We start from the raw sequence: 23,069 nt of genomic DNA, 5'->3' as shown, positions 1-23,069 counted from the left end.
CGTCAACTAGATTAGTAGAACAGAGTCAGGCCTCCTGCACTGGGAGGGAGGGACCTGGAACACAGTCACGTCAACTAGATTAGTAGAACAGAGTCAGGCCTCCTGCACTGGGAGGGAGGGACCTGGAACACAGTCACGTCAACTAGATTAGTAGAACAGAGTCAGGCCTCCTGCACTGGGAGGGAGGGACCTGGAACACAGTCACGTCAACTAGATTAGTAGAACAGAGTCAGGCCTCCTGCACTGGGAGGGAGGGACCTGGAACACAGTCACGTCAACTAGATTAGTAGAACAGAGTCAGGCCTCCTGCACTGGGAGGGAGGGACCTGGAACACAGTCACGTCAACTAGATTAGTAGAACAGAGTCAGGCCTCCTGCACTGGGAGGGAGGGACCTGGAACACAGTCACGTCAACTAGATTAGTAGAACAGAGTCAGGCCTCCTGCACTGGGAGGGAGGGACCTGGAACACAGTCACGTCAACTAGATTAGTAGAACAGAGTCAGGCCTCCTGCACTGGGAGGGAGGGACCTGGAACACAGTCACGTCAACTAGATTAGTAGAACAGAGTCAGGCCTCCTGCACTGGGAGGGAGGGACCTGGAACACAGTCACGTCAACTAGATTAGTAGAACAGAGTCAGGCCTCCTGCACTGGGAGGGAGGGACCTGGAACACAGTCACGTCAACTAGATTAGTAGAACAGAGTCAGACCTCACGCACTGGGAGGGAGGGACCTGGAACACAGTCACGTCAACTAGATTAGTAGAACAGAGTCAGGCCTCCTGCACTGGGAGGGACTTCATTAGTAGGAACAGAGACACTTCAGGCTGAACATCCTTTAGACCTTTAAAGGGACTCAACATCCCCTTTAAAGGGGGACTTTAAAGGGAGTTAACATCCCCTGGTTAACATCCCCTTTAAAGGGACCCCCCGGTTAACATCCCCTTTAAAGGGACCCCCCGGTTAACATCCCCTTTAAAGGGACCCCCCGGTTAACATCCCCTTTAAAGGGACAGTCTGGTCAACATCCCCTTTAAAGGGACAGTCTGGCCAACATCCCCTTTAAAGGGACAGTCTGGTCAACATCCCCTTTAAAGGGACAGTCTGGTCAACATCCCCTATAAAGGGACAGTCTGGTCAACATCCCCTTTAAAGGGACAGTCTGGTCAACATCCCCTATAAAGGGACCCCCTGGTTAACATTTTTAGATGATCACACCAGGTAGTTCATCGGTGGCCACATATATTGAGGGAGCGTGTGTGTGTGTGTGTGTGTGTGTGTGTGTGTGTGTGTGTGTGTGTGTGTGTGTGTGTGTGTGTGTGTGTGTGTACCTGAGCGGACAGGACGGGTGGAGGCACTTGGTTACGGAGATTGTTCTGGGCTGAGTTGAGGGGCTGGGGAGTGTTATGAGATGGTACTGCACTGCTGCCGTACAAGGAGTTTACATTCTGAAACACACACACACACACACACACACACACACACACACACACACGTTAAGAGGACTGAAACACACACACACACATTAAGAGGACTGAAACACACACACACATTAAGAGGACTGAAACACACACACACATTAAGAGGACTGAAACACACACACACACACACATTAAGAGGACTGAAACACACACACACACACATTAAGAGGACTGAAACACACACACACACACGTTAAGAGGACTGAAACACACACACACACACACGTTAAGAGGACTGAAACACACACACACACACATACATTAAGAGGACTGAAACACAAACACACACACACATTAACAGGACTGAAACACACACACACACACACACACACACACACACATTAAGAGGACTGAAACACACACACACACACTATATTCAAAGAGGTAACCACTCACCTGCCTACCAGCCACAGAGACAGAGGGGGTGGGAGCCTGCCCTGAAGAGGGGATAGGCTGAGCAGAGTGGGAGGGGGAAAAGCTCATGCCGTGATTGGAGGAGAGCTCCTCCGAGGCGGAGCGATCATAAGCAGAGAGCTGCAGAGGCAGACGGACAGATGAGGAAGGAGCCATGACATCCTGGAGAACAGGGAGAGGAACATTAAGGAGGACTGAAGGACACACACACAGGGAGGAGAGAGGGAGGAGGGAGGGAGGAAGAGGACTGAAGGACAGGAGAGAAGGCCCCAGAGGATACACACAGGCTTCAGAGGATGGAGGGAGAGAGGGAGGGAGAGGGAGGAGAGAAGGCCCCAGAGGATGGAGGGAGGAAGGAGAGAGGGAGGAGAGAGGGAGGAGAGAAGGCCCCAGAGGATGGAGGGAGGAAGGAGAGAGGAAGGAGAGAGGGAGGAGAGAAGGCCCCAGAGGATGGAGGGAGGAAGGAGAGAGGGAGGGAGGAGAGACAGAGAGAGGAGGAGAGAAGGCCCCAGAGGATGGAGGGAGGAAGGAGAGAAGGCCCCAGAGGATGGAGGGAGGAAGGAGAGAAGGCCCCAGAGAGAGGGAGGAGAGAGGCCCCAGAGGATGGAGGGAAGGAGAGAAGGCCCCAGAGGATGGAGGGAGGAAGGAGGAGAGGGAGAGAAGGCCCCAGAGGATGGAGGGAGGAGGGAGAGGGAGGAGAGAGGGAGGGAGAGAAGGCCCCAGAGGATGGAGGGAGGAAGGAGAGAGGGAGGGAGAAGGCCCCAGAGGATGGAGGGGAGGAAGGGAGGGAGGAGGGGGAGAGAGAAGGCCCCAGAGGATGGAGGGAGGAAGGAGAGGGAGGAGGAGAGGGAGGGAGAGAAGGCCCCAGAGGATGGAGGGAGGAAGGAGAGAGGGAGGAGAGGGGAGGAGAGCCCCAGAGGATGGAGGGAGGAAGGAGAGAGGGAGGAGAGAAGGCCCCAGAGGATGGAGGGAGGAAGGAGAGAGGGAGGGAGGGAGAGAAGGCCCCAGAGGATGGAGGAGGAAGGAGAGAAGGCCCCAGAGGATGGAGGGAGGAAGGAGAGAGGGAGGAGAGAAGGAGAGGATGGAGGGGGAGGAAGGAGGAGAGGGAGGAGAGAAGGCCCCAGAGGATGGAGGGAGGAAGGAGAGAGGGAGGAGAGAAGGCCCCAGAGGATGGAGGGAGGAAGGAGAGAGGGAGGAGAGAAGGCCCCAGAGGATGGAGGAGGAGGAGAGAAGGCCCCAGAGGATGGAGGGAGGAAGAGAGAGGGAGAGAAGGCCCCAGAGGATGGAGGGAGGAAGGAGAGAGGGAGGAGAGAAGGCCCCAGAGGATGGAGGGAGGAAGGAGAGAGGGAGGAGAGAAGGCCCCAGAGGATGGAGGGAGGAAGGAGAGAGGGAGGAGAGAAGGCCCCAGAGGATGGAGGGAGGAAGGAGAGAGGGAGGAGAGAAGGACCCAGAGGATGGAGGGAGGAAGGAGAGAGGGAGGAGAGAAGGACCCAGAGGATGGAGGGAGGAAGGAGAGAGGGAGGAGAGAAGGACCCAGAGGATGGAGGGAGGAAGGAGAGAGGGAGGAGAGAAGGCCCCAGAGGATGGAGGGAGGAAGGAGAGAAGGCCCCAGAGGATGGAGGGAGGAAGGAGAGAAGGCCCCAGAGGATGGAGTGAGGGAGGAGAGAAGGCCCCAGAGGATGGAGGGAGGAAGGAGAGAGGGAGGAGAGAAGGCCCCAGAGGATGGAGGGAGGAAGGAGAGAGGGAGGAGAGAAGGCCCCAGAGGATGGAGGGAGGAAGGAGAGAGGGAGGAGACAAGGCCCCAGAGGATGGAAGGAGAGAAGGCCCCAGAGGATGGAGGGAGGAAGGAGAGAGGGAGGAGAGAAGGCCCCAGAGGATGGAGGGAGGAAGGAGAGAGGGAGGAGAGAAGGCCCCAGAGGATGGAGGGAGGAAGGAGAGAGGGAGGAGAGAAGGCCCCAGAGGATGGAGGGAGGAAGGAGAGAGGGAGGAGAGAAGGCCCCAGAGGATGGAGGGAGGAAGGAGAGAGGGAGGAGAGAAGGACCCAGAGGATGGAGGGAGGAAGGAGAGAGGGAGGAGAGAAGGACCCAGAGGATGGAGGGAGGAAGGAGAGAGGGAGGAGAGAAGGCCCCAGAGGATGGAGGGAGGAGGGAGAAGGCCCCAGAGGATGGAGGGAGGAAGGAGAGAAGGCCCCAGAGGATGGAGAAGGCCCCAGAGGATGGAGGAGGGAGGAGATGGAGAGAGGGAGGAGAGAAGGCCCCAGAGGATGGATGGAGGAGAGAAGGGAGGATGGAGAGGAGGAGAGAAGGCCCCAGAGGATGGGAGAGGAAGGAGAGAAGGCCCCAGAGGATGGAGGGAGGAGAGAAGGCCCCAGAGGATGGAGAGAGGAGGAGAGAAGGCCCCAGAGGATGGAGGGAGGAAGGAGAGAGGGAGGAGAGAAGGCCCCAGAGGATGGAGGGAGGAAGGAGAGAGGGAGGAGAGAAGGCCCCAGAGGATGGAGGGAGGAAGGAGAGAGGGGGAGGCCCCAGAGGATGGAGGGAGGAAGGAGAGAAGGCCCCAGAGGATGGAGGGAGGAAGGAGAGAGGAGAGAAGGCCCCAGAGGATGGAGGGAGGAAGGAGAGAGGAGGAGAGAAGGCCCCAGAGGATGGAGGGAGGAAGGAGAGAGGGAGGAGAGAAGGCCCCAGAGGATGGAGGGAGGAAGGAGAGAGGGAGGAGAGAAGGCCCCAGAGGATGGAGGGAGGAAGGAGAGAGGGAGGAGAAAAGGACCCAGAGGATGGAGGGAGGAAGGAGAGAGGGAGGAGAGAAGGACCCAGAGGATGGAGGGAGGAAGGAGAGAGGGAGGAGAGAAGGACCCAGAGGATGGAGGGAGGAAGGAGAGAAGGCCCCAGAGGATGGAGGGAGGAAGGAGAGAAGGCCCCAGAGGATGGAGAGAGGGAGGAGAGAAGGCCCCAGAGGATGGAGGGAGGAAGGAGAGAGGGAGGAGAGAAGGCCCCAGAGGATGGAGGGAGGAAGGAGAGAGGGAGGAGAGAAGGCCCCAGAGGATGGAGGGAGGAAGGAGAGAGGGAGGAGAGAAGGCCCCAGAGGATGGAGGGAGGAAGGCCCCAGAGGATGGAGGGAGGAAGGAGGAGGGAGGAGAGAAGGCCCCAGAGGATGGAGGGAGGAAGGAGAGAGGGAGGAGAGAAGGCCCCAGAGGATGGAGGGAGGAAGGAGAGAGGGAGGAGAGAAGGCCCCAGAGGATGGAGGGAGGAAGGAGAGAGGGAGGAGAGAAGGCCCCAGAGGATGGAGGGAGGAAGGAGAGAGGGAGGAGAGAAGGCCCCAGAGGATGGAGGGAGGAAGGAGAGAGGGAGGAGAGAAGGACCCAGAGGATGGAGGGAGGAAGGAGAGAGGGAGGAGAGAAGGACCCAGAGGATGGAGGGAGGAAGGAGGAAGGAGGATGGAGAGGAGGAGAAGAAGGCCCCAGAGGATGGAGGGAGGGAGGATGGAGGGAGGAAGGAGAGAGGGAGGAGAGAAGGCCCCAGAGGATGGAGGGAGGAAGGAGAGAGGGAGGAGAGAAGGCCCCAGAGGATGGAGGGAGGAAGGAGAGAGGGAGGAGACAAGGCCCCAGAGGATGGAGGGAGGTAGGAGAGAAGGCCCCAGAGGATGGAGGGAGGAAGGAGAGAGGGAGGAGAGAAGGCCCCAGAGGATGGAGGGAGGAAGGAGAGAGGGAGGAGAGAAGGCCCCAGAGGATGGAGGGAGGACGGAGAGGGAGGAGAGAAGGCCCCAGAGGATGGAGGGAGGAAGGAGAGAGGGAGGAGAGAAGGCCCCAGAGGATGGAGGGAGGAGAGGGAAGAGAAGGCCCCAGAGGATGGAGGGAGGAAGGAGAGAGGGAGGAGAGAAGGCCCCAGAGGATGGAGGGAGGAAGGAGAGAGGGAGGAGAGAAGGCCCCAGAGGATGGAGGGAGGAAGGGAGAGGCCCCAGAGGATGGAGGGAGGAAGGAGAGAAGGCCCCAGAGGATGGAGGGAGGAAGGAGAGAGGGAGGAGAGAAGGCCCCAGAGGATGGAGGGAGGGGAGAGAAGGCCCCAGAGGATGGAGGGAGGAGGAGAGGGAAGGCCCCAGAGGATGGAGGCCCCAGAGGAGGAGGGAGGAAGGAGAGAGGGAGGAGAGAAGGCCCCAGAGGATGGAGGGAGGAAGGAGAGAGGGAGGAGAGAAGGCCCCAGAGGATGGAGGGAGGAAGGAGAGAGGGAGGAGAGAAGGCCCCAGAGGATGGAGGGAGGAAGGAGAGAGGGAGGAGAGAAGGCCCCAGAGGATGGAGGGAGGAAGGAGAGAGGGAGGAGAGAAGGCCCCAGAGGATGGAGGGAGGAAGGAGAGAGGGAGGAGGAAGGCCCCAGAGGATGGAGGGAGGAAGGAGAGAGGGAGGAGAGAAGGCCCCAGAGGATGGAGGGAGGAAGGAGAGAGGGAGGAGAGAAGGCCCCAGAGGATGGAGGGAGGAAGGAGAGAGGGAGGAGAAGGCCCCAGAGGATGGAGGGAGGAAGGAGAGAGGGAGGAGAGAAGGCCCCAGAGGATGGAGGAGAGAAGGCCCCAGAGGATGGAGGGAGGAAGGAGAGAGGGAGGAGACAAGGCCCCAGAGGATGGAGGGAGGAAGGAGAGAGGGAGGAGAGAAGGCCCCAGAGGATGGAGGGAGGAAGGAGAGAGGGAGGAGAGAAGGCCCCAGAGGATGGAGGGAGGAAGGAGAGAGGGAGGAGAGAAGGCCCCAGAGGATGGAGGGAGGAAGGAGAGAGGGAGGAGAGAAGGCCCCAGAGGATGGAGGGAGGAAGGAGAGAGGGAGGAGAGAAGGCCCCAGAGGATGGAGGGAGGAAGGAGAGAGGGAGGAGAGAAGGCCCCAGAGGATGGAGGGAGGAAGGAGAGAGGGGGAGGAGACAAGGCCCCAGAGGATGGAGGGAGGAAGGATGAGAGGGAGGAGAGAAGGCCCCAGAGGATGGAGGGAGGAAGGAGGAGGGAGGAGAGAAGGCCCCAGAGGATGGAGGGAGGAAGGAGGAGGGAGGAGACAAGGCCCCAGAGGATGGAGGGAGGAAGGAGAGAGGGAGGAGAGAAGGCCCCAGAGGATGGAGGGAGGAAGGAGAGAGGGAGGAGAGAAGGCCCCAGAGGATGGAGGGAGGAAGGAGAGGGAGGAGGAAGGCCCCAGAGGATGGAGGGAGGAAGGAGAGAGGGAGGAGAGAAGGCCCCAGAGGATGGAGGGAGGAAGGAGATGGAGGGAGGAGAGAAGGCCCCAGAGGATGGAGGGAGGAAGGAGAGAGGGAGGAGAGAAGGCCCCAGAGGATGGAGGGAGGAGGGAGGAGAGAAGGCCCCAGAGGATGGAGGGAGGAAGGAGAGGGAGGAGAGAAGGATGGATGGAGGGAGGAAGGAGAGAGGGAGGAGAGAAGGCCCCAGAGGATGGAGGGAGGAAGGAGGAGGGAGGAGAGAAGGCCCCAGAGGATGGAGGGAGGAAGGAGAGAGGGAGGAGAGAAGGCCCCAGAGGATGGATGGAGGGAGGAGGAGAGAAGGCCCCAGAGGATGGAGGGAGGAAGGAGAGAGGGAGGAGAGAAGGCCCCAGAGGATGGAGGGAGGAAGGAGGAGGGAGGAGAGAAGGCCCCAGAGGATGGAGGAGGAAGGAGAGGAGGATGGAGGGAGGAAGGAGGGAGGAGAGAAGGCCCCAGAGGATGGAGGGAGGAAGGAGAGAGGGAGGAGAGAAGGCCCCAGAGGATGGAGGGAGGAAGGAGAGAGGGAGGAGAGAAGGCCCCAGAGGATGGAGGGAGGAAGGAGAGAGGGAGGAGAGAAGGCCCCAGAGGATGAGAGGGAGGAAGGAGAGAGGGAGGGAGGGAGGAAGGGAGGAAGGCCCCAGAGGATGGAGGGAGGAGGGAGAGGGAGGAGAGAAGGCCCCAGAGGATGGAGGGAGGAAGGAGAGAGGGAGGAGAGAAGGCCCCAGAGGATGGAGGCCCCAGAGGATGGAGGGAGGAAGGAGAGAGGGAGGAGAGAAGGCCCCAGAGGATGGAGGGAGGAAGGAGAGAGGGAGGAGGGAGGAGAGGCCCCAGAGGATGGAGGGAGGAAGGAGAGAGGGAGGAGAGAAGGCCCCAGAGGATGGAGGGAGGAAGGAGAGAGGGAGGAGAGAAGGCCCCAGAGGATGGAGGGAGGAAGGAGAGAGGGAGGAGAGAAGGCCCCAGAGGATGGAGGGAGGAAGGAGAGAGGGAGGAGAGAAGGCCCCAGAGGATGGAGGGAGAGGGAGGAGAGAAGGAGGATGGAGGGAGGAGGAGGAGAGAAGGCCCCAGAGGATGGAGAGGATGGAGGGAGGAAGGAGAGAGGGAGGAGAGAAGGCCCCAGAGGATGGAGGGAGGAAGGAGAGAGGGAGGAGAGAAGGCCCCAGAGGATGGAGGGAGGAAGGAGAGAGGGAGGAGAGAAGGCCCCAGAGGATGGAGGGAGGATGGAGGGAGGAAGAGAGAGGGAGGAGAAGGCCCCAGAGGATGGAGGGAGGGGAGGAGGGAGGAGAGAAGGAGGATGGAGGGAGGAAGGAGAGAGGGAGGAGAGAAGGCCCCAGAGGATGGGAGGGGAGGAGGGAGGAGAGAAGGCCCCAGAGGATGGAGGGAGGAAGGAGAGAGGGAGGAGAGAAGGCCCCAGAGAGGATGGAGGAGGAAGGGAGAGAGAAGGCCCCAGAGGATGGAGGGAGGAAGGAGAGAGGGAGGAGAGAAGGCCCCAGAGGATGGAGGGAGGAAGGAGAGAGGGAGGAGAGAAGGCCCCAGAGGATGGAGGGAGGAAGGAGAGAGGCCCCAGAGGATGGAGGAGGGAAGGAGGAGGGAGGGACAAGGAGAGGAGAGAGGGAGGAGAGAAGGCCCCAGAGGATGGAGGGAGGAAGGAGAGAGGGAGGAGAGAAGGCCCCAGAGGATGGAGGGAGGAAGGGAGGAGAGAAGGCCCCAGAGGATGGAGGGAGGAAGGAGAGAGGGAGGAGAGAAGGCCCCAGAGGATGGAGGAAGGAGGAGGGAGGAGAGAAGGCCCCAGAGGATGGAGGGAGGAAGGAGAGAGGGAGGAGAGAAGGCCCCAGAGGATGGAGGGAGGAAGGAGAGAGGGAGGAGAGAAGGCCCCAGAGGATGGAGGGAGGAAGGAGAGAGGGAGGAGAGAAGGCCCCAGAGGATGGAGGGAGGAAGGAGGAGGGAGGAGAGAAGGCCCCAGAGGATGGAGGGAGGAAGGAGAGAGGGAGGAGAGAAGGCCCCAGAGGATGGGATGGAGGAGAGAAGGCCCCAGAGGATGGAGGGAGGAAGGGAGGAGAGAAGGCCCCAGAGGATGGAGGGAGGAAGGAGGAGGGAGGGAAGGCCCCAGAGGATGGAGGGAGGGAGGGAGAGGGAGGAGAGAAGGCCCCAGAGGATGGAGGGATGGAGGAGGAAGGCCCCAGAGGATGGAGGGAGGAAGGAGAGGAGAGAAGGCCCCAGAGGATGGAGGGAGGAAGGAGAGAGGGAGGAGACAAGGCCCCAGAGGATGGAGAAGGAGATGGAGGGAGGAGAGGGAGAAGGCCCCAGAGGATGGAGGAGGAAGGAGGAAGAGAAGGCCCCAGAGGATGGAGGGAGGAGAGAGGGAGGAGGAAGGCCCCAGAGGATGGAGGGAGGAAGGAGAGAGGGAGGAGAGAAGGCCCCAGAGGATGGAGGGAGGAAGGAGAGAGGGAGGAGAGAAGGCCCCAGAGGATGGAGGGAGGAAGGAGAGAAGGCCCCAGAGGATGGAGGGAGGAAGGAGGAGGGAGGAGGAAGGCCCCAGAGGATGGAGGGAGGAAGGAGAGAGGGAGGAGAGAAGGCCCCAGAGGATGGAGGGAGGAAGGAGAGAGGGAGGAGAGAAGGCCCCAGAGGATGGAGGAAGGGAGAGAAGGCCCCAGAGGATGGAGGAGGAAGAGAGGGAGGAGACAAGGCCCCAGAGGATGGAGGGAGGAAGGGAAGGAGAGAAGGCCCCAGAGGATGGAGGGGGAAGGAGAGAGGGAGGAGAGAAGGCCCCAGAGGATGGAGGGAGGAAGGAGAGAGGGAGGAGAGAAGGCCCCAGAGGATGGAGGGAGGAAGGAGAGGGAGGAGAGAAGGCCCCAGAGGATGGAGGGAGGAAGGAGAGAAGGCCCCAGAGGATGGAGGAAGGAGGAAGGGAGAGGGAGGAGAGAAGGCCCCAGAGGATGGAGGGAGGAAGGAGAGAAGGCCCCAGAGGATGGAGGGAGGAAGGAGAGAGGGAGGAGAGAAGGCCCCAGAGGATGGAGGGAGGAAGGAGAGAGGGAGGAGAGAAGGCCCCAGAGGATGGATGGAGGAAGGGAGAGAGGGAGGAGAGAAGGCCCCAGAGGATGGAGGGAGGAAGGGGAGAGAAGGCCCCAGAGGATGGAGGGAGGAGGAAGGAGAGAAGGCCCCAGAGGATGGAGGGAGGAAGGAGAGGGAGGAGAGAAGGCCCCAGAGGATGGAGGGAGGAAGGGAGAGGGAGGAGAGAAGGCCCCAGAGGATGGAGGGAGGAAGGAGAGAGGGAGGAGAGAAGGCCCCAGAGGATGGAGGGAGGAAGGAGAGAGGGAGGAGAGAAGGCCCCAGAGGATGGAGGGAGGAAGGAGGAGGGAGGAGAGAAGGCCCCAGAGGATGGAGGAGGAAGGGAGAGGGAGGAGAGAAGGCCCCAGAGGATGGAGGGAGGAAGGAGAGAGGGAGGAGAGAAGGCCCCAGAGGATGGAGGGAGGAAGGAGAGAGGGAGGAGAGAAGGCCCCAGAGGATGGAGGGAGGAAGGAGGAAGGAGAGAAGGCCCCAGAGGATGGAGGGAGGAAGAGAGAGGGAGGAGAGAAGGCCCCAGAGGATGGAGGGAGGAAGGAGAGAAGGCCCCAGATGGAGGGGAAGGAGGAGGAGGAGAGGCCCCAGAGGATGGAGGGGAGGAAGGAGAGAAGGCCCCAGAGGATGGAGAGGAGGAAGGAGAGAGGGAGGAGAGAAGGCCCCAGAGGAGGATGGAGGGGAGGAGGAGGAGGAGAGAAGGCCCCAGAGGATGGAGGGAGAGGATGGAGGAGAGAAGGAGAGGATGGAGGGAGGAAGGAGAGAGGGAGGAGAGAAGGCCCCAGAGGATGGAGGGAGGAAGGAGGGAGAGAAGGCCCCAGAGGATGGAGGGAGGAAGGAGAGAGGGAGGAGAGAAGGCCCCAGAGGATGGAGGAAGGAGAGAGGGAGGAGAGAAGGCCCCAGAGGATGGAGGGAGGAAGGAGAGAGGGAGGAGAGAAGGCCCCAGAGGATGGAGGAAGGAGGAAGGAGAGAAGGCCCCAGAGGATGGAGGGAGGAGAGAAGGCCCCAGAGGATGGAGGAAGGGAGGGAGGAGAGAAGGCCCCAGAGGATGGAGGGAGGAAGGAGAGAGGGAGGAGAGAAGGCCCCAGAGGATGGAGGGAGGAAGGAGAGAAGGCCCCAGAGGATGGAGGGAGGAAGGAGAGAGGGAGGAGAGAAGGCCCCAGAGGATGGGAGGAAGGAGGAAGGAGAGAAGGCCCCAGAGGATGGAGGGAGGAAGGAGAGAGGGAGGAGAGAAGGCCCCAGAGGATGGAGGGAGGGAGAGAAGGCCCCAGAGGATGGAGGGAGGAGGAAGGGAGAGGGAGGAGGAGGGAGGATGGAGAGAGGGAGGAGAGAAGGCCCCAGAGGATGGAGGGAGGAAGGAGAGGGAGGAGAAGGCCCCAGAGGATGGAGGGAGGAAGGAGGAGGAAGGATGGAGGGAGGGGAGGAGAGAAGGCCCCAGAGGATGGAGGGAGGAAGGAGAGAAGGCCCCAGAGGATGGAGGGAGGAAGGAGAGAGGGAGGAGAGAAGGCCCCAGAGGATGGAGGGAGGAAGGAGAGAAGGCCCCAGAGGATGGAGGGAGGAAGGAGAGAGGGAGGAGAGAAGGCCCCAGAGGATGGAGGGAGGAAGGAGAGAAGGCCCCAGAGGATGGAGGGAGGAAGGCCCCAGAGGGAGGGAGGAGGAGAAGGCCCCAGAGGATGGAGGGAGGAAGGAGAGAGGGAGGAGACAAGGCCCCAGAGGATGGAGGGAGGAAGGGAGAGGGAGGAGAGAAGGCCCCAGAGGATGGAGGGAGGAAGGAAGGAGAGAAGGAGAGGATGGAGGGAGGAAGGGAGAGAGGAGGAGAGAAGGCCCCAGAGGATGGAGGGAGGAAGGAGAGGGAGGAGAGAAGGCCCCAGAGGATGGAGGGAGGAAGGAGAGAGGGAGGAGAGAAGGCCCCAGAGGATGGAGGGAGGAAGGAGAGGGAGGAGAGAAGGCCCCAGAGGATGGAGGGAGGAAGGAGAGAAGGCCCCAGAGGATGGAGGGAGGAAGGAGAGAGGGAGGAGAGAAGGCCCCAGAGGATGGAGGGAGGAAGGAGAGAGGGAGGAGAGAAGGCCCCAGAGGATGGAGGGAGGAAGGAGAGAAGGCCCCAGAGGATGGAGGGAGGAAGGAGGAGGGAGGAGAGAAGGCCCCAGAGGATGGAGGGAGGAAGGAGGAGGGAGGAGGAAGGCCCCAGGAGGATGGAGGGAGGATGGAGGAGAGGAGGAGAGGGAGAGAAGGCCCCAGAGGATGGAGGGAGGAAGGAGAGAGGGAGGAGAGAAGGCCCCAGAGGATGGAGGGAGGAAGGAGAGGAGGAGAGAAGGCCCCAGAGGATGGAGGGAGGAAGGAGAGAGGGAGGAGAGAAGGCCCCAGAGGATGGAGGGAGGAGGAAGGGAGGAGAGAAGGCCCCAGAGGATGGAGGGAGGAAGGAGAGAGGGAGGAGAGAAGGCCCCAGAGGATGGAGGGAGGAAGGAGAGAGGGAGGAGAGAAGGCCCCAGAGGATGGAGGGAGGAAGGAGAGAAGGCCCCAGAGGATGGAGGGAGGGGAGGAGGGAGGAGAGAAGGCCCCAGAGGATGGAGGGAGGAAGGAGGAGGGAGGAGAGAAGGCCCCAGAGGATGGAGGGAGGAAGGAGGAGGGAGGAGAGAAGGCCCCAGAGGATGGAGGGAGGAAGGAGAGAGGGAGGAGAGAAGGCCCCAGAGGATGGAGGGAGGAAGGAGAGAAGGCCCCAGAGGATGGAGGGAGGAAGGAGAGAGGGAGGAGAGAAGGCCCCAGAGGATGGAGGGAGGAGGAGAGAAGGCCCCAGAGGATGGAGGGGGAGGAGGAGAGAAGGAGAGGATGGAGGGAGGATGGAGGGAGGGAGGAGAGAAGGCCCCAGAGGATGGAGGGAGGAAGGAGAGAAGGCCCCAGAGGATGGAGGGAGGAAGGAGAGAGGGAGGAGAGAAGGCCCCAGAGGATGGAGGGAGGAAGGAGAGAGGGAGGAGAGAAGGCCCCAGAGGATGGAGGGAGGAAGGAGAGAAGGCCCCAGAGGATGGAGGGAGGAAGGAGAGAGGGAGGAGAGAAGGCCCCAGAGGATGGAGGGAGGAAGGAGAGAAGGCCCCAGAGGATGGAGGGAGGAAGGAGAGAAGGCCCCAGAGGATGGAGGGAAGGGGAGAGAAGGCCCCAGAGGATGGAGGGAGGAAGGAGAGAAGGCCCCAGAGGATGGAGGGAGGAAGGAGAGAAGGCCCCAGAGGATGGAGGGAGGAAGGAGAGAGGGAGGAGAGAAGGCCCCAGAGGATGGAGGGAGGAAGGAGAGAAGGCCCCAGAGAGGGAGGGAGAAGGCCCCAGAGGATGGAGGGAGGAAGGAGAGAGGGAGGAGAGAAGGCCCCAGAGGATGGAGGGAGGAAGGAGAGAGGGAGGAGAGAAGGCCCCAGAGGATGGAGGGAGGAAGGAGAGAAGGCCCCAGAGGATGGAGGGAGGAAGGAGAGAGGGAGGAGACAAGGCCCCAGAGGATGGAGGGAGGAAGGAGAGAGGGAGGAGAGAAGGCCCCAGAGGATGGAGGGAGGAAGGAGAGAGGGAGGAGAGAAGGCCCCAGAGGATGGAGGGAGGAAGGAGAGAAGGCCCCAGAGGATGGAGGGAGGAAGGAGAGAAGGCCCCAGAGGATGGAGGGAGGAAGGAGAGAAGGCCCCAGAGGATGGAGGGAGGAAGGAGGAAGGCCCCAGAGGATGGAGGGAGGAAGGAGAGAAGGCCCCAGAGGATGGAGGGAGGAAGGAGAGAAGGCCCCAGAGGATGGAGGGAGGAAGGAGAGAAGGCCCCAGAGGATGGAGGGAGGAAGGAGAGAAGGCCCCAGAGGATGGAGGGAGGAAGGAGAGAGGGAGGAGAGAAGGCCCCAGAGGATGGAGGGAGGAAGGAGAGAGGGAGGAGACAAGGACCCAGAGGATGGAGGGAGGAAGGAGAGAGGGAGGAGACAAGGCCCCAGAGGATGGAGGGAGGAAGGAGAGAGGGAGGAGAGAAGGCCCCAGAGGATGGAGGGAGGAAGGAGAGAGGGAGGAGACAAGGCCCCAGAGGATGGAGGGAGGAAGGAGAGAGGGAGGAGACAAGGCCCCAGAGGATGGAGGGAGGAAGGAGAGAGGGGGAGACAAGGCCCCAGAGGATGGAGGGAGGAAGGAGAGAGGGAGGAGAGAAGGCCCCAGAGGATGGAGGGAGGAAGGAGAGAGGGAGGAGAGAAGGCCCCAGAGGATGGAGGGAGGAAGGAGAGAGGGAGGAGAGAAGGCCCCAGAGGATGGAGGGAGGAAGGAGAGAGGGAGGAGAGAAGGCCCCAGAGGATGGAGGGAGGAAGGAGAGAGGGAGGAGAGAAGGCCCCAGAGGATGGAGGGAGGAAGGAGAGAAGGCCCCAGAGGATGGAGGGAGGAAGGAGAGAAGGCCCCAGAGGATGGAGGGAGGAAGGAGAGAGGGAGGAGAGAAGGCCCCAGAGGATGGAGGGAGGAAGGAGAGAGGGAGGAGAGAAGGCCCCAGAGGATGGAGGGAGGAAGGAGAGAGGGAGGAGAGAAGGCCCCAGAGGATGGAGGGAGGAAGGAGAGAGGGAGGAGAGAAGGCCCCAGAGGATGGAGGGAGGAAGGAGAGAGGGAGGAGAGAAGGCCCCAGAGGATGGAGGGAGGAAGGAGAGAGGGAGGAGAGAAGGCCCCAGAGGATGGAGGGAGGAAGGAGGAGGGAGGAGAGAAGGCCCCAGAGGATGGAGGGAGGAAGGAGAGAGGGAGGAGAGAAGGCCCCAGAGGATGGAGGGAGGAAGGAGAGAGGGAGGAGAGAAGGCCCCAGAGGATGGAGGGAGGAAGGAGAGAGGGAGGAGAAGGCCCCAGAGGATGGAGGGAGGAAGAGAGAGAGGGAGGAGAGAAGGCCCCAGAGGATGGAGGGAGGAAGGAGAGAGGGAGGAGAGAAGGCCCCAGAGGATGGAGGGAGGAAGAGAGAGGGAGGAGAGAAGGCCCCAGAGGAAGCCAGAGAAGCGGCAGGAAGCCAAAGCTTTTTTATGACACTGAGCTACCACCAGGGGACTACATTCTAATGACACTGAGCTACCACCAGGGGACTACATTCTAATGACACTGAGCCACCACCAGGGGACTACATTCTAATGACACTGAGCTACCACCAGGGGACCACATTCTGATATGACACTGATCTACCACCAGGGGACTACATTCTGATATGACACTGAGCCACCACCAGGGGACTACATTCTGTAATGACACTGAGCCACCACCAGGGGACTACATTCTGATATGACACTGAGCTACCACCAGGGGACTACATTCTGATATGACACTGAGCTACCACCAGGGGACTACATTCTGATATGACACTGAGCTACCACCAGGTGACTACATTCTGATATGACACTGAGCTACCACCAGGGGACTACATTCTGATATGACACTGAGCTACCACCAGGGGACTACATTCTGATATAACACTGAGCCACCACCAGGGGACTACATTCTGATATGACACTGAGCTACCACCAGGGGACTACATTCTGATATGACACTGAGCCACCACCAGGGGACTACATTCCGTAATGACACTGAGCCACCACCAGGGGACTACATTCTGATATGACACTGAGCTACCACCAGGGGACTACATTCTAATGACACTGAGCTACCACCAGGGGACCACATTCTGATATGACACTGATCTACCACCAGGGGACTACATTCTGATATGACACTGAGCCACCACCAGGGGACTACATTCTGATATGACACTGAGCCACCACCAGGGGACTACATTCTGTAATGACACTGAGCCACCACCAGGGGACTACATTCTGTAATGACACTGAGCCACCACCAGGGGACTACATTCTGTAATGACACTGAGCCACCACCAGGGGACTACATTCTGATATGACACTGAGCTACCACCAGGGGACTACATTCTGATATGACACTGAGCTACCACCAGGTGACTACATTCTGATATGACACTGAGCCACCACCAGGGGACTACATTCTGATATGACACTGAGCTACCACCAGGGGACTACATTCTGATATGACACTGAGCTACCACCAGGGGACTACATTCTGATATGACACTGAGCTACCACCAGGGGACTACATTCTGATATGACACTGAGCTACCACCAGGGGACTACATTCTGATATGACACTGAGCTATCACCAGGGGACTACATTCTAATGACACTGAGCTACCACCAGGGGACTACATTCTGATATGACACTGATCTACCACCAGGGGACTACATTCTGATATGACACTGAGCTACCACCAGGGGACTACATTCTGTAATGACACTGAGCCACCACCAGGGGACTACATTCTGTAATGACACTGAGCTACCACCAGGGGACTACATTATGATATGACACTGAGCTACCACCAGGGGACTACATTCTGATATGACACTGAGCCACCACCAGGGGACTACATTCTGTAATGACACTGAGCCACCACCAGGGGACTACATTCTGTAATGACACTGAGCTACCACCAGGGGACTACATTCTGTAATGACACTGAGCCACCACCAGGGGACTACATTCTGATATGACACTGAGCTACCACCAGGGGACCACATTCTGTAATGACACTGAGCTATCACCAGGGGACTACATTCTGATATGACACTGAGCTACCACCAGGGGACTACATTCTGATATGACACTGAGCTACCACCAGGTGACTACATTCTGATATGACACTGAGCCACCACCAGGGGACTACATTCTGATATGACACTGAGCTACCACCAGGGGACTACATTCTGTAATGACACTGAGCTACCACCAGGGGACTACATTCTGATATGACACTGAGCTACCACCAGGGGACTACATTCTGTAATGACACTGAGCTACCACCAGGGGACTACATTCTGATATGACACTGAGCTACCACCAGGGGACTACATTCTGATATGACACTGATCTACCACCAGGGGACTACATTCTGATATGACACAGCTACCACCAGGGGACTACATTATGATATGACACTGAGCTACCACCAGGGGACCACATTCTGTAATGACACTGAGCCACCACCAGGGGACTACATTCTGATATGACACTGAGCTACCACCAGGGGACTACATTCTGATATGACACTGAGCTACCACCAGGGGACCACATTCTGATATGACACTGAGCTACCACCAGGGGACTACATTCTGTAATGACACTGAGCTACCACCAGGGGACTACATTCTAATGACACTGAGCTACCACCAGGGGACTACATTCTGTAATGACACTGAGCTACCACCAGGGGACTACATTCTGATATAACACTGAGCTACCACCAGGGGACTACATTCTGATATGACACTGAGCTATCACCAGGGGACTACATTCTGTAATGACACTGAGCTACCACCAGGGGACTATGTTCTGATATGACACTGAGCTACCACCAGGGGACTACATTCTGATATGACACTGAGCTACCACCAGGGGACTACATTCTAATGACACTGAGCTACCACCAGGGGACTACATTCTGATATGACACTGAGCTACCACCAGGGGACTACATTCTGATATGACACTGAGCTACCACCAGGGGACTACATTCTAATGACACTGAGCTACCACCAGGGGACTACATTCTGATATGACACTGATCTACCACCAGGGGACTACATTCTGATATGACACTGAGCTACCACCAGGGGACTATGTTCTGATATGACACTGAGCTACCACCAGGGGACCACATTCTGTAATGACACAGCTACCACCAGGGGGCAGTGCAACGCTGGGAGATGGGGCAGTGCAACGCTGGGAGACGGTACACTACACAGACAGTACCTTGTCGTAGTAAGGGCTTCTCTCCATGGAAGGCTCTTTGTGGATCTGGTGCCTGGAAGCTGAGTTTTTCCCCATCACTCCACTGTACTCTGCCATGTTCACATCCATACGCTTGTCAGACATCATCCCTCCTCCTCCTCCCATCTCCATCTTATTGCTCTTCGACAAGTCTTCAGGAGAGTCTCTCTAGGAGGGGATGGACAGAGAGAGGGATCAGATAGGTCAGAGACGAGAGAGAGAGAGAGAGAGAGAGAGAGAGAGAGAGAGAGAGAGAGAGAGAGAGAGAGAGAGAGAGAGAGAGAGAGAGAGAGAGAGAGAGAGAGAGAGAGAGAGAGAGAGAGAGAGAGAGAGAGAGAGAGAGAGAGAGAGAGAGAGAGAGAGAGAGAGAGAGAGAGAGAGAGAGAGAGAGAGAGAGAGAGAGAGAGAGAGAGAGAGAGAGAGAGAGAGAGAGAGAGAGAGAGAGAGAGAGAGAGAGAGAGAGAGAGAGAGAGAGAGAGAGAGAGAGAGAGAGAGAGAGAGAGAGAGAGAGAGAGAGAGAGAGAGAGAGAGAGAGAGAGAGAGAGAGAGAGAGAGAGAGAGAGAGAGAGAGATAGTCCACTGATGTGCTGGGGGCTGGTCTTGTGTTCCTGCTGCTGCCCCTGGAGGCAGAGGTTTGCAAGTGCAGCAGGAGAAAAGGTATAATTATTTCTCTCGCTCTTCCGCTGCGCAGCGTTCGGGTGTATAAGGTTCCTAGCAGGCAAATCTGTTACACATAAAGTCTACCCAAGACCTGTTCCAATCACACCTGAAGGGTCGGGTTCGAGGAACAAATTACCCGGATTACCCTTCCAACCCCTCTTCACTAAAGGGTCAACACCTGACGAGCTCCAACCCCTCTTCACTAAAGGGTCAACACCTGACGAGCTCCAACCCCTCTTCACTAAAGGGTCAACACCTGACGAGCTCCAACCCCTCTTCACTACAGGGTCAACACCTGACGAGCTCCAACCCCTCTTCACTAAAGGGTCAACACCTGACGAGCTCCAACCCCTCTTCACTACAGGGTCAACACCTGACGAGCTCCAACCCCTCTTCACTAAAGGGTCAACACCTGACGAGCTCCAACCCCTCTTCACTAAAGGGTCAACACCTGACGAGCTCCAACCCCTCTTCACTAAAGGGTCGACACCTGACGAGCTCCAACCCCTCTTCACTAAAGGGTCAACACCTGACGAGCTCCAACCCCTCTTCACTACACCTGACGAGCTCCAACCCCTCTTCACTAAAGGGTCAACACCTGACGAGCTCCAACCCCTCTTCACTAAAGGGTCAACACCTGACGAGCTCCAACCCCTCTTCACTAAAGGGTCAACACCTGACGAGCTCCAACCCCTCTTCACTAAAGGGTCAACACCTGACGAGCTCCAACCCCTCTTCACTAAAGGGTCAACACCTGACGAGCTCCAACCCCTCTTCACTAAAGGGTCGACACCTGACGAGCTCCAACCCCTCTTCACTAAAGGGTCAACACCTGACGAGCTCCAACCCCTCTTCACTAAAGGGTCAACACCTGACGAGCTCCAACCCCTCTTCACTAAAGGGTCAACACCTGACGAGCTCCAACCCCTCTTCACTACATCTGACGAGCTCCAACCCCTCTTCACTAAAGGGTCAACACCTGACGAGCTCCAACCCCTCTTCACTAAAGGGTCGACACCTGACGAGCTCCAACCCCTCTTCACTAAAGGGTCAACACCTGACGAGCTCCAACCCCTCTTCACTAAAGGGTCAACACCTGACGAGCTCCAACCCCTCTTCACTAAAGGGTCAACACCTGACGAGCTCCAACCCCTCTTCACTAAAGGGTCAACACCTGACGAGCTCCAACCCCTCTTCACTAAAGGGTCAACACCTGACGAGCTCCAACCCCTCTTCACTAAAGGGTCAACACCTGACGAGCTCCAACCCCTCTTCACTAAAGGGTCAACACCTGACGAGCTCCAACCCCTCTTCACTACATCTGACGAGCTCCAACCCCTCTTCACTACATCTGACAAGCTCCAACCCCTCTTCACTAAAGGGTCGACACCCGACGAGCTCCAACCCCTCTTCACTAAGGGTCGACATGTGAGTTCAAGGTTCAAGGCTGCGTACTCACAGGGTAGTTCATGTTGTTGAACTGTTTGATTTGAGGGTTCAGGGTTCAAGGCTGCGTACTCACAGGGTAGTTCATGTTGTTGAACTGTTTGATTTGAGGGTTCAGGGTTCAAGGCTGTGTACTCACAGGGTAGTTCATGTTGTTGAACTGTTTGATTTGAGGGTTCAGGGTTCAAGGTTCAAGGCTGTGTACTCACAGGGTAGTTCATGTTGTTGAACTGTTTGATTTGAGGGTTCAGGGTTCAAGGTTCAAGGCTGTGTACTCACAGGGTAGTTCATGTTGAACTGTTTGATTTGAGGGTTCAGGGTTCAAGGTTCAAGGCTGCGTACTCACAGGGTAGTTCATGTTGTTGAACTGTTTGACGAACTGGTTCATCCAGACATCCTCCTGCTTGTTCACTGATTTGTTGATCTGAAACACAGAGACCCCCTGGTTAATAACCCACTCAGAGACCCCCTGGTTAATAACCCACACAGAGACCCCCTGGTTAATAACCCACTCAGAGACCCCCTGGGTAATAACCTACACAGAGACCCCCTGGTTAATAACCCACACAGAGACCCCCTGGTTAATAACCTACACAGAGACCCCCTGGGTAATAACCCACTCAGAGACCCCCTGGTTAATAACCTACACAGAGACCCCCTGGTTAATAACCTACACACAGAGACCCCCTGGTTAATAACCCACACAGAGACCCCCTGGTTAATAACCCACACAGAGAGACCCCCTGGTTAATAACCCACACAGAGAGACCCTGGGTAATAACCCACACAGAGACGCCCTGGGTAATAACCCACACAGAGACGCCCTGGGTAATAACCCACTCAGAGACCCCCTGGGTAATAACCTACACAGAGACCCCCTGGGTAATAACCTACACAGAGACCCCCTGGGTAATAACCCACTCAGAGACCCCCTGGTTAATAACCCACTCAGAGACCCCCTGGGTAATAACCCACACAGAGAGACCCCCTGGTTAATAACCCACACAGAGAGACCCTGGGTAATAACCCACACAGAGACGCCCTGGGTAATAACCCACTCAGAGACCCCCTGGGTAATAACCTACACAGAGACCCCCTGGGTAATAACCTACACAGAGACCCCCTGGGTAATAACCCACTCAGAGACCCCCTGGTTAATAACCCACTCAGAGACCCCCTGGGTAATAACCTACACAGAGAGACCCCCTGGGTAATAACCTACACAGAGACCCCCTGGTTAATAACCTACACAGAGACCCCCTGGTTAATAACCTACACAGAGACCCCCTGGTTAATAACCCACTCAGAGACCCCCTGGTTAATAACCTACACAGAGACCCCCTGGTTAATAACCTACACAGAGACCCCCTGGTTAATAACCCACACAGAGAGACCCCCCCTGGTTAATAACCCACACAGAGAGACACCCTGGTTAATAACCTACACACAGAGACCCCCTGGTTAATAACCCACACAGAGACCCCCTGGTTAATAACCTACACACAGAGACCCCCTGGTTAATAACCTACACAGAGAAACCCCCTGGTTAATAACCTACACACAGAGACCCCCTGGTTAATAACCTACACAGAGACCCCCTGGTTAATAACCTACACAGAGACCCCCTGGTTAATAACCTACACAGAGACCCCCTGGTTAATAACCCACTCAGAGACCCCCTGGTTAATAACCTACACAGAGACCCCCTGGTTAATAACCTACACAGAGACCCCCTGGTTAATAACCTACACACAGAGACCCCCTGGTTAATAACCCACACAGAGACCCCCTGGTTAATAACCTACACACAGAGACCCCCTGGTTAATAACCTACACAGAGAAACCCCCTGGTTAATAACCTACACACAGAGACCCCCTGGTTAATAACCTACAAACAGAGACCCCCTGGTTAATAACCTACACAGAGAAACCCCCTGGTTAATAACCCACACAGAGAAACCCCCTGGTTAATAACCTACACAGAGACCCGGGTTAATACAACTCCAGGAAAAGCCTAGAACTACAGCTAGAAGCCTCAGTAATACAGAGACCTGGGTTAATATAACTAGAAGTTGAACTACAGCTAGAAGCCTCAGTAATACAGAGACCTGGGTTAATATAACTAGAAGTTGAACTACAGCTAGAAGCCTCAGTAATACAGAGAGACCTGGGTTAATATAACTAGAAGTTGAACTACAGCTAGAAGCCTCAGTAATACAGAGACCTGGGTTAATATAACTAGAAGTTGAACTACAGCTAGAAGCCTCAGTAATACAGAGACCTGGGTTAATATAACTAGAAGTTGAACTACAGCTAGAAGCCTCAGTAACACAGAGACCTGGGTTAATATAACTAGACGTTGAACTACAGCTGGAAGCCTCAGTAATACAGAGAGACCTGGGTTAATATAACTAGAAGTTGAACTACAGCTGGAAGCCTCAGTAATACAGAGACCTGGGTTAATATAACTAGAAGTTGAACTACAGCTAGAAGCCTCAGTAACACAGAGACCTGGGTTAATATAACTAGAAGTTGAACTACAGCTAGAAGCCTCAGTAATACAGAGACCTGGGTTAATATAACTAGAAGTTGAACTACAGCTAGAAGCCTCAGTAATACAGAGACCTGGGTTAATATAACTAGAAGTTGAACTACAGCTGGAAGCCTCAGTAATACAGAGACCTGGGTTAATATAACTAGAAGTTGAACTATAGCTGGAAGCCTCAGTAATACAGAGACCTGGGTTAATATAACTAGAAGTTGAACTACAGCTGGAAGCCTCAGTAATACAGAGACCTGGGTTAATATAACTAGAAGTTGAACTACAGCTAGAAGCCTCAGTAATACAGAGACCTGGGTTAATATAACTAGAAGTTGAACTACAGCTGGAAGCCTCAGTAATACAGAGACCTGGGTTAATATAACTAGAAGTTGAACTACAGCTAGAAGCCTCAGTAATACAGAGAGACCTGGGTTAATATAACTAG

The 23,069-nt window shown here is 57.1% G+C and overlaps 1 protein-coding gene across 1 annotated transcript in view; it reads right to left on the bottom strand.

Moving 5' to 3' along the window:
* Positions 1 to 1,475: 1,475 nt before the first annotated feature.
* LOC135533184 (trinucleotide repeat-containing gene 6A protein-like) overlaps positions 1,476 to 23,069 on the bottom strand; it is a 65,205-nt gene continuing 43,611 nt past the window's right edge. Inside the window, 3 exon segments of the mRNA XM_064960583.1 lie at positions 1,476 to 1,784; positions 17,959 to 18,144; positions 20,429 to 20,506. Of these exon segments, the coding sequence (XP_064816655.1) occupies positions 1,776 to 1,784; positions 17,959 to 18,144; positions 20,429 to 20,506 (273 nt within the window). The 3' untranslated portion in view covers positions 1,476 to 1,775.

This window comes from Oncorhynchus masou, unplaced genomic scaffold (genome assembly GCF_036934945.1).
Source record: "Oncorhynchus masou masou isolate Uvic2021 unplaced genomic scaffold, UVic_Omas_1.1 unplaced_scaffold_2276, whole genome shotgun sequence".
NCBI lineage: Eukaryota > Metazoa > Chordata > Actinopteri > Salmoniformes > Salmonidae > Oncorhynchus > Oncorhynchus masou.
This window is presented reverse-complemented; position numbering and strand designations above follow the sequence as displayed.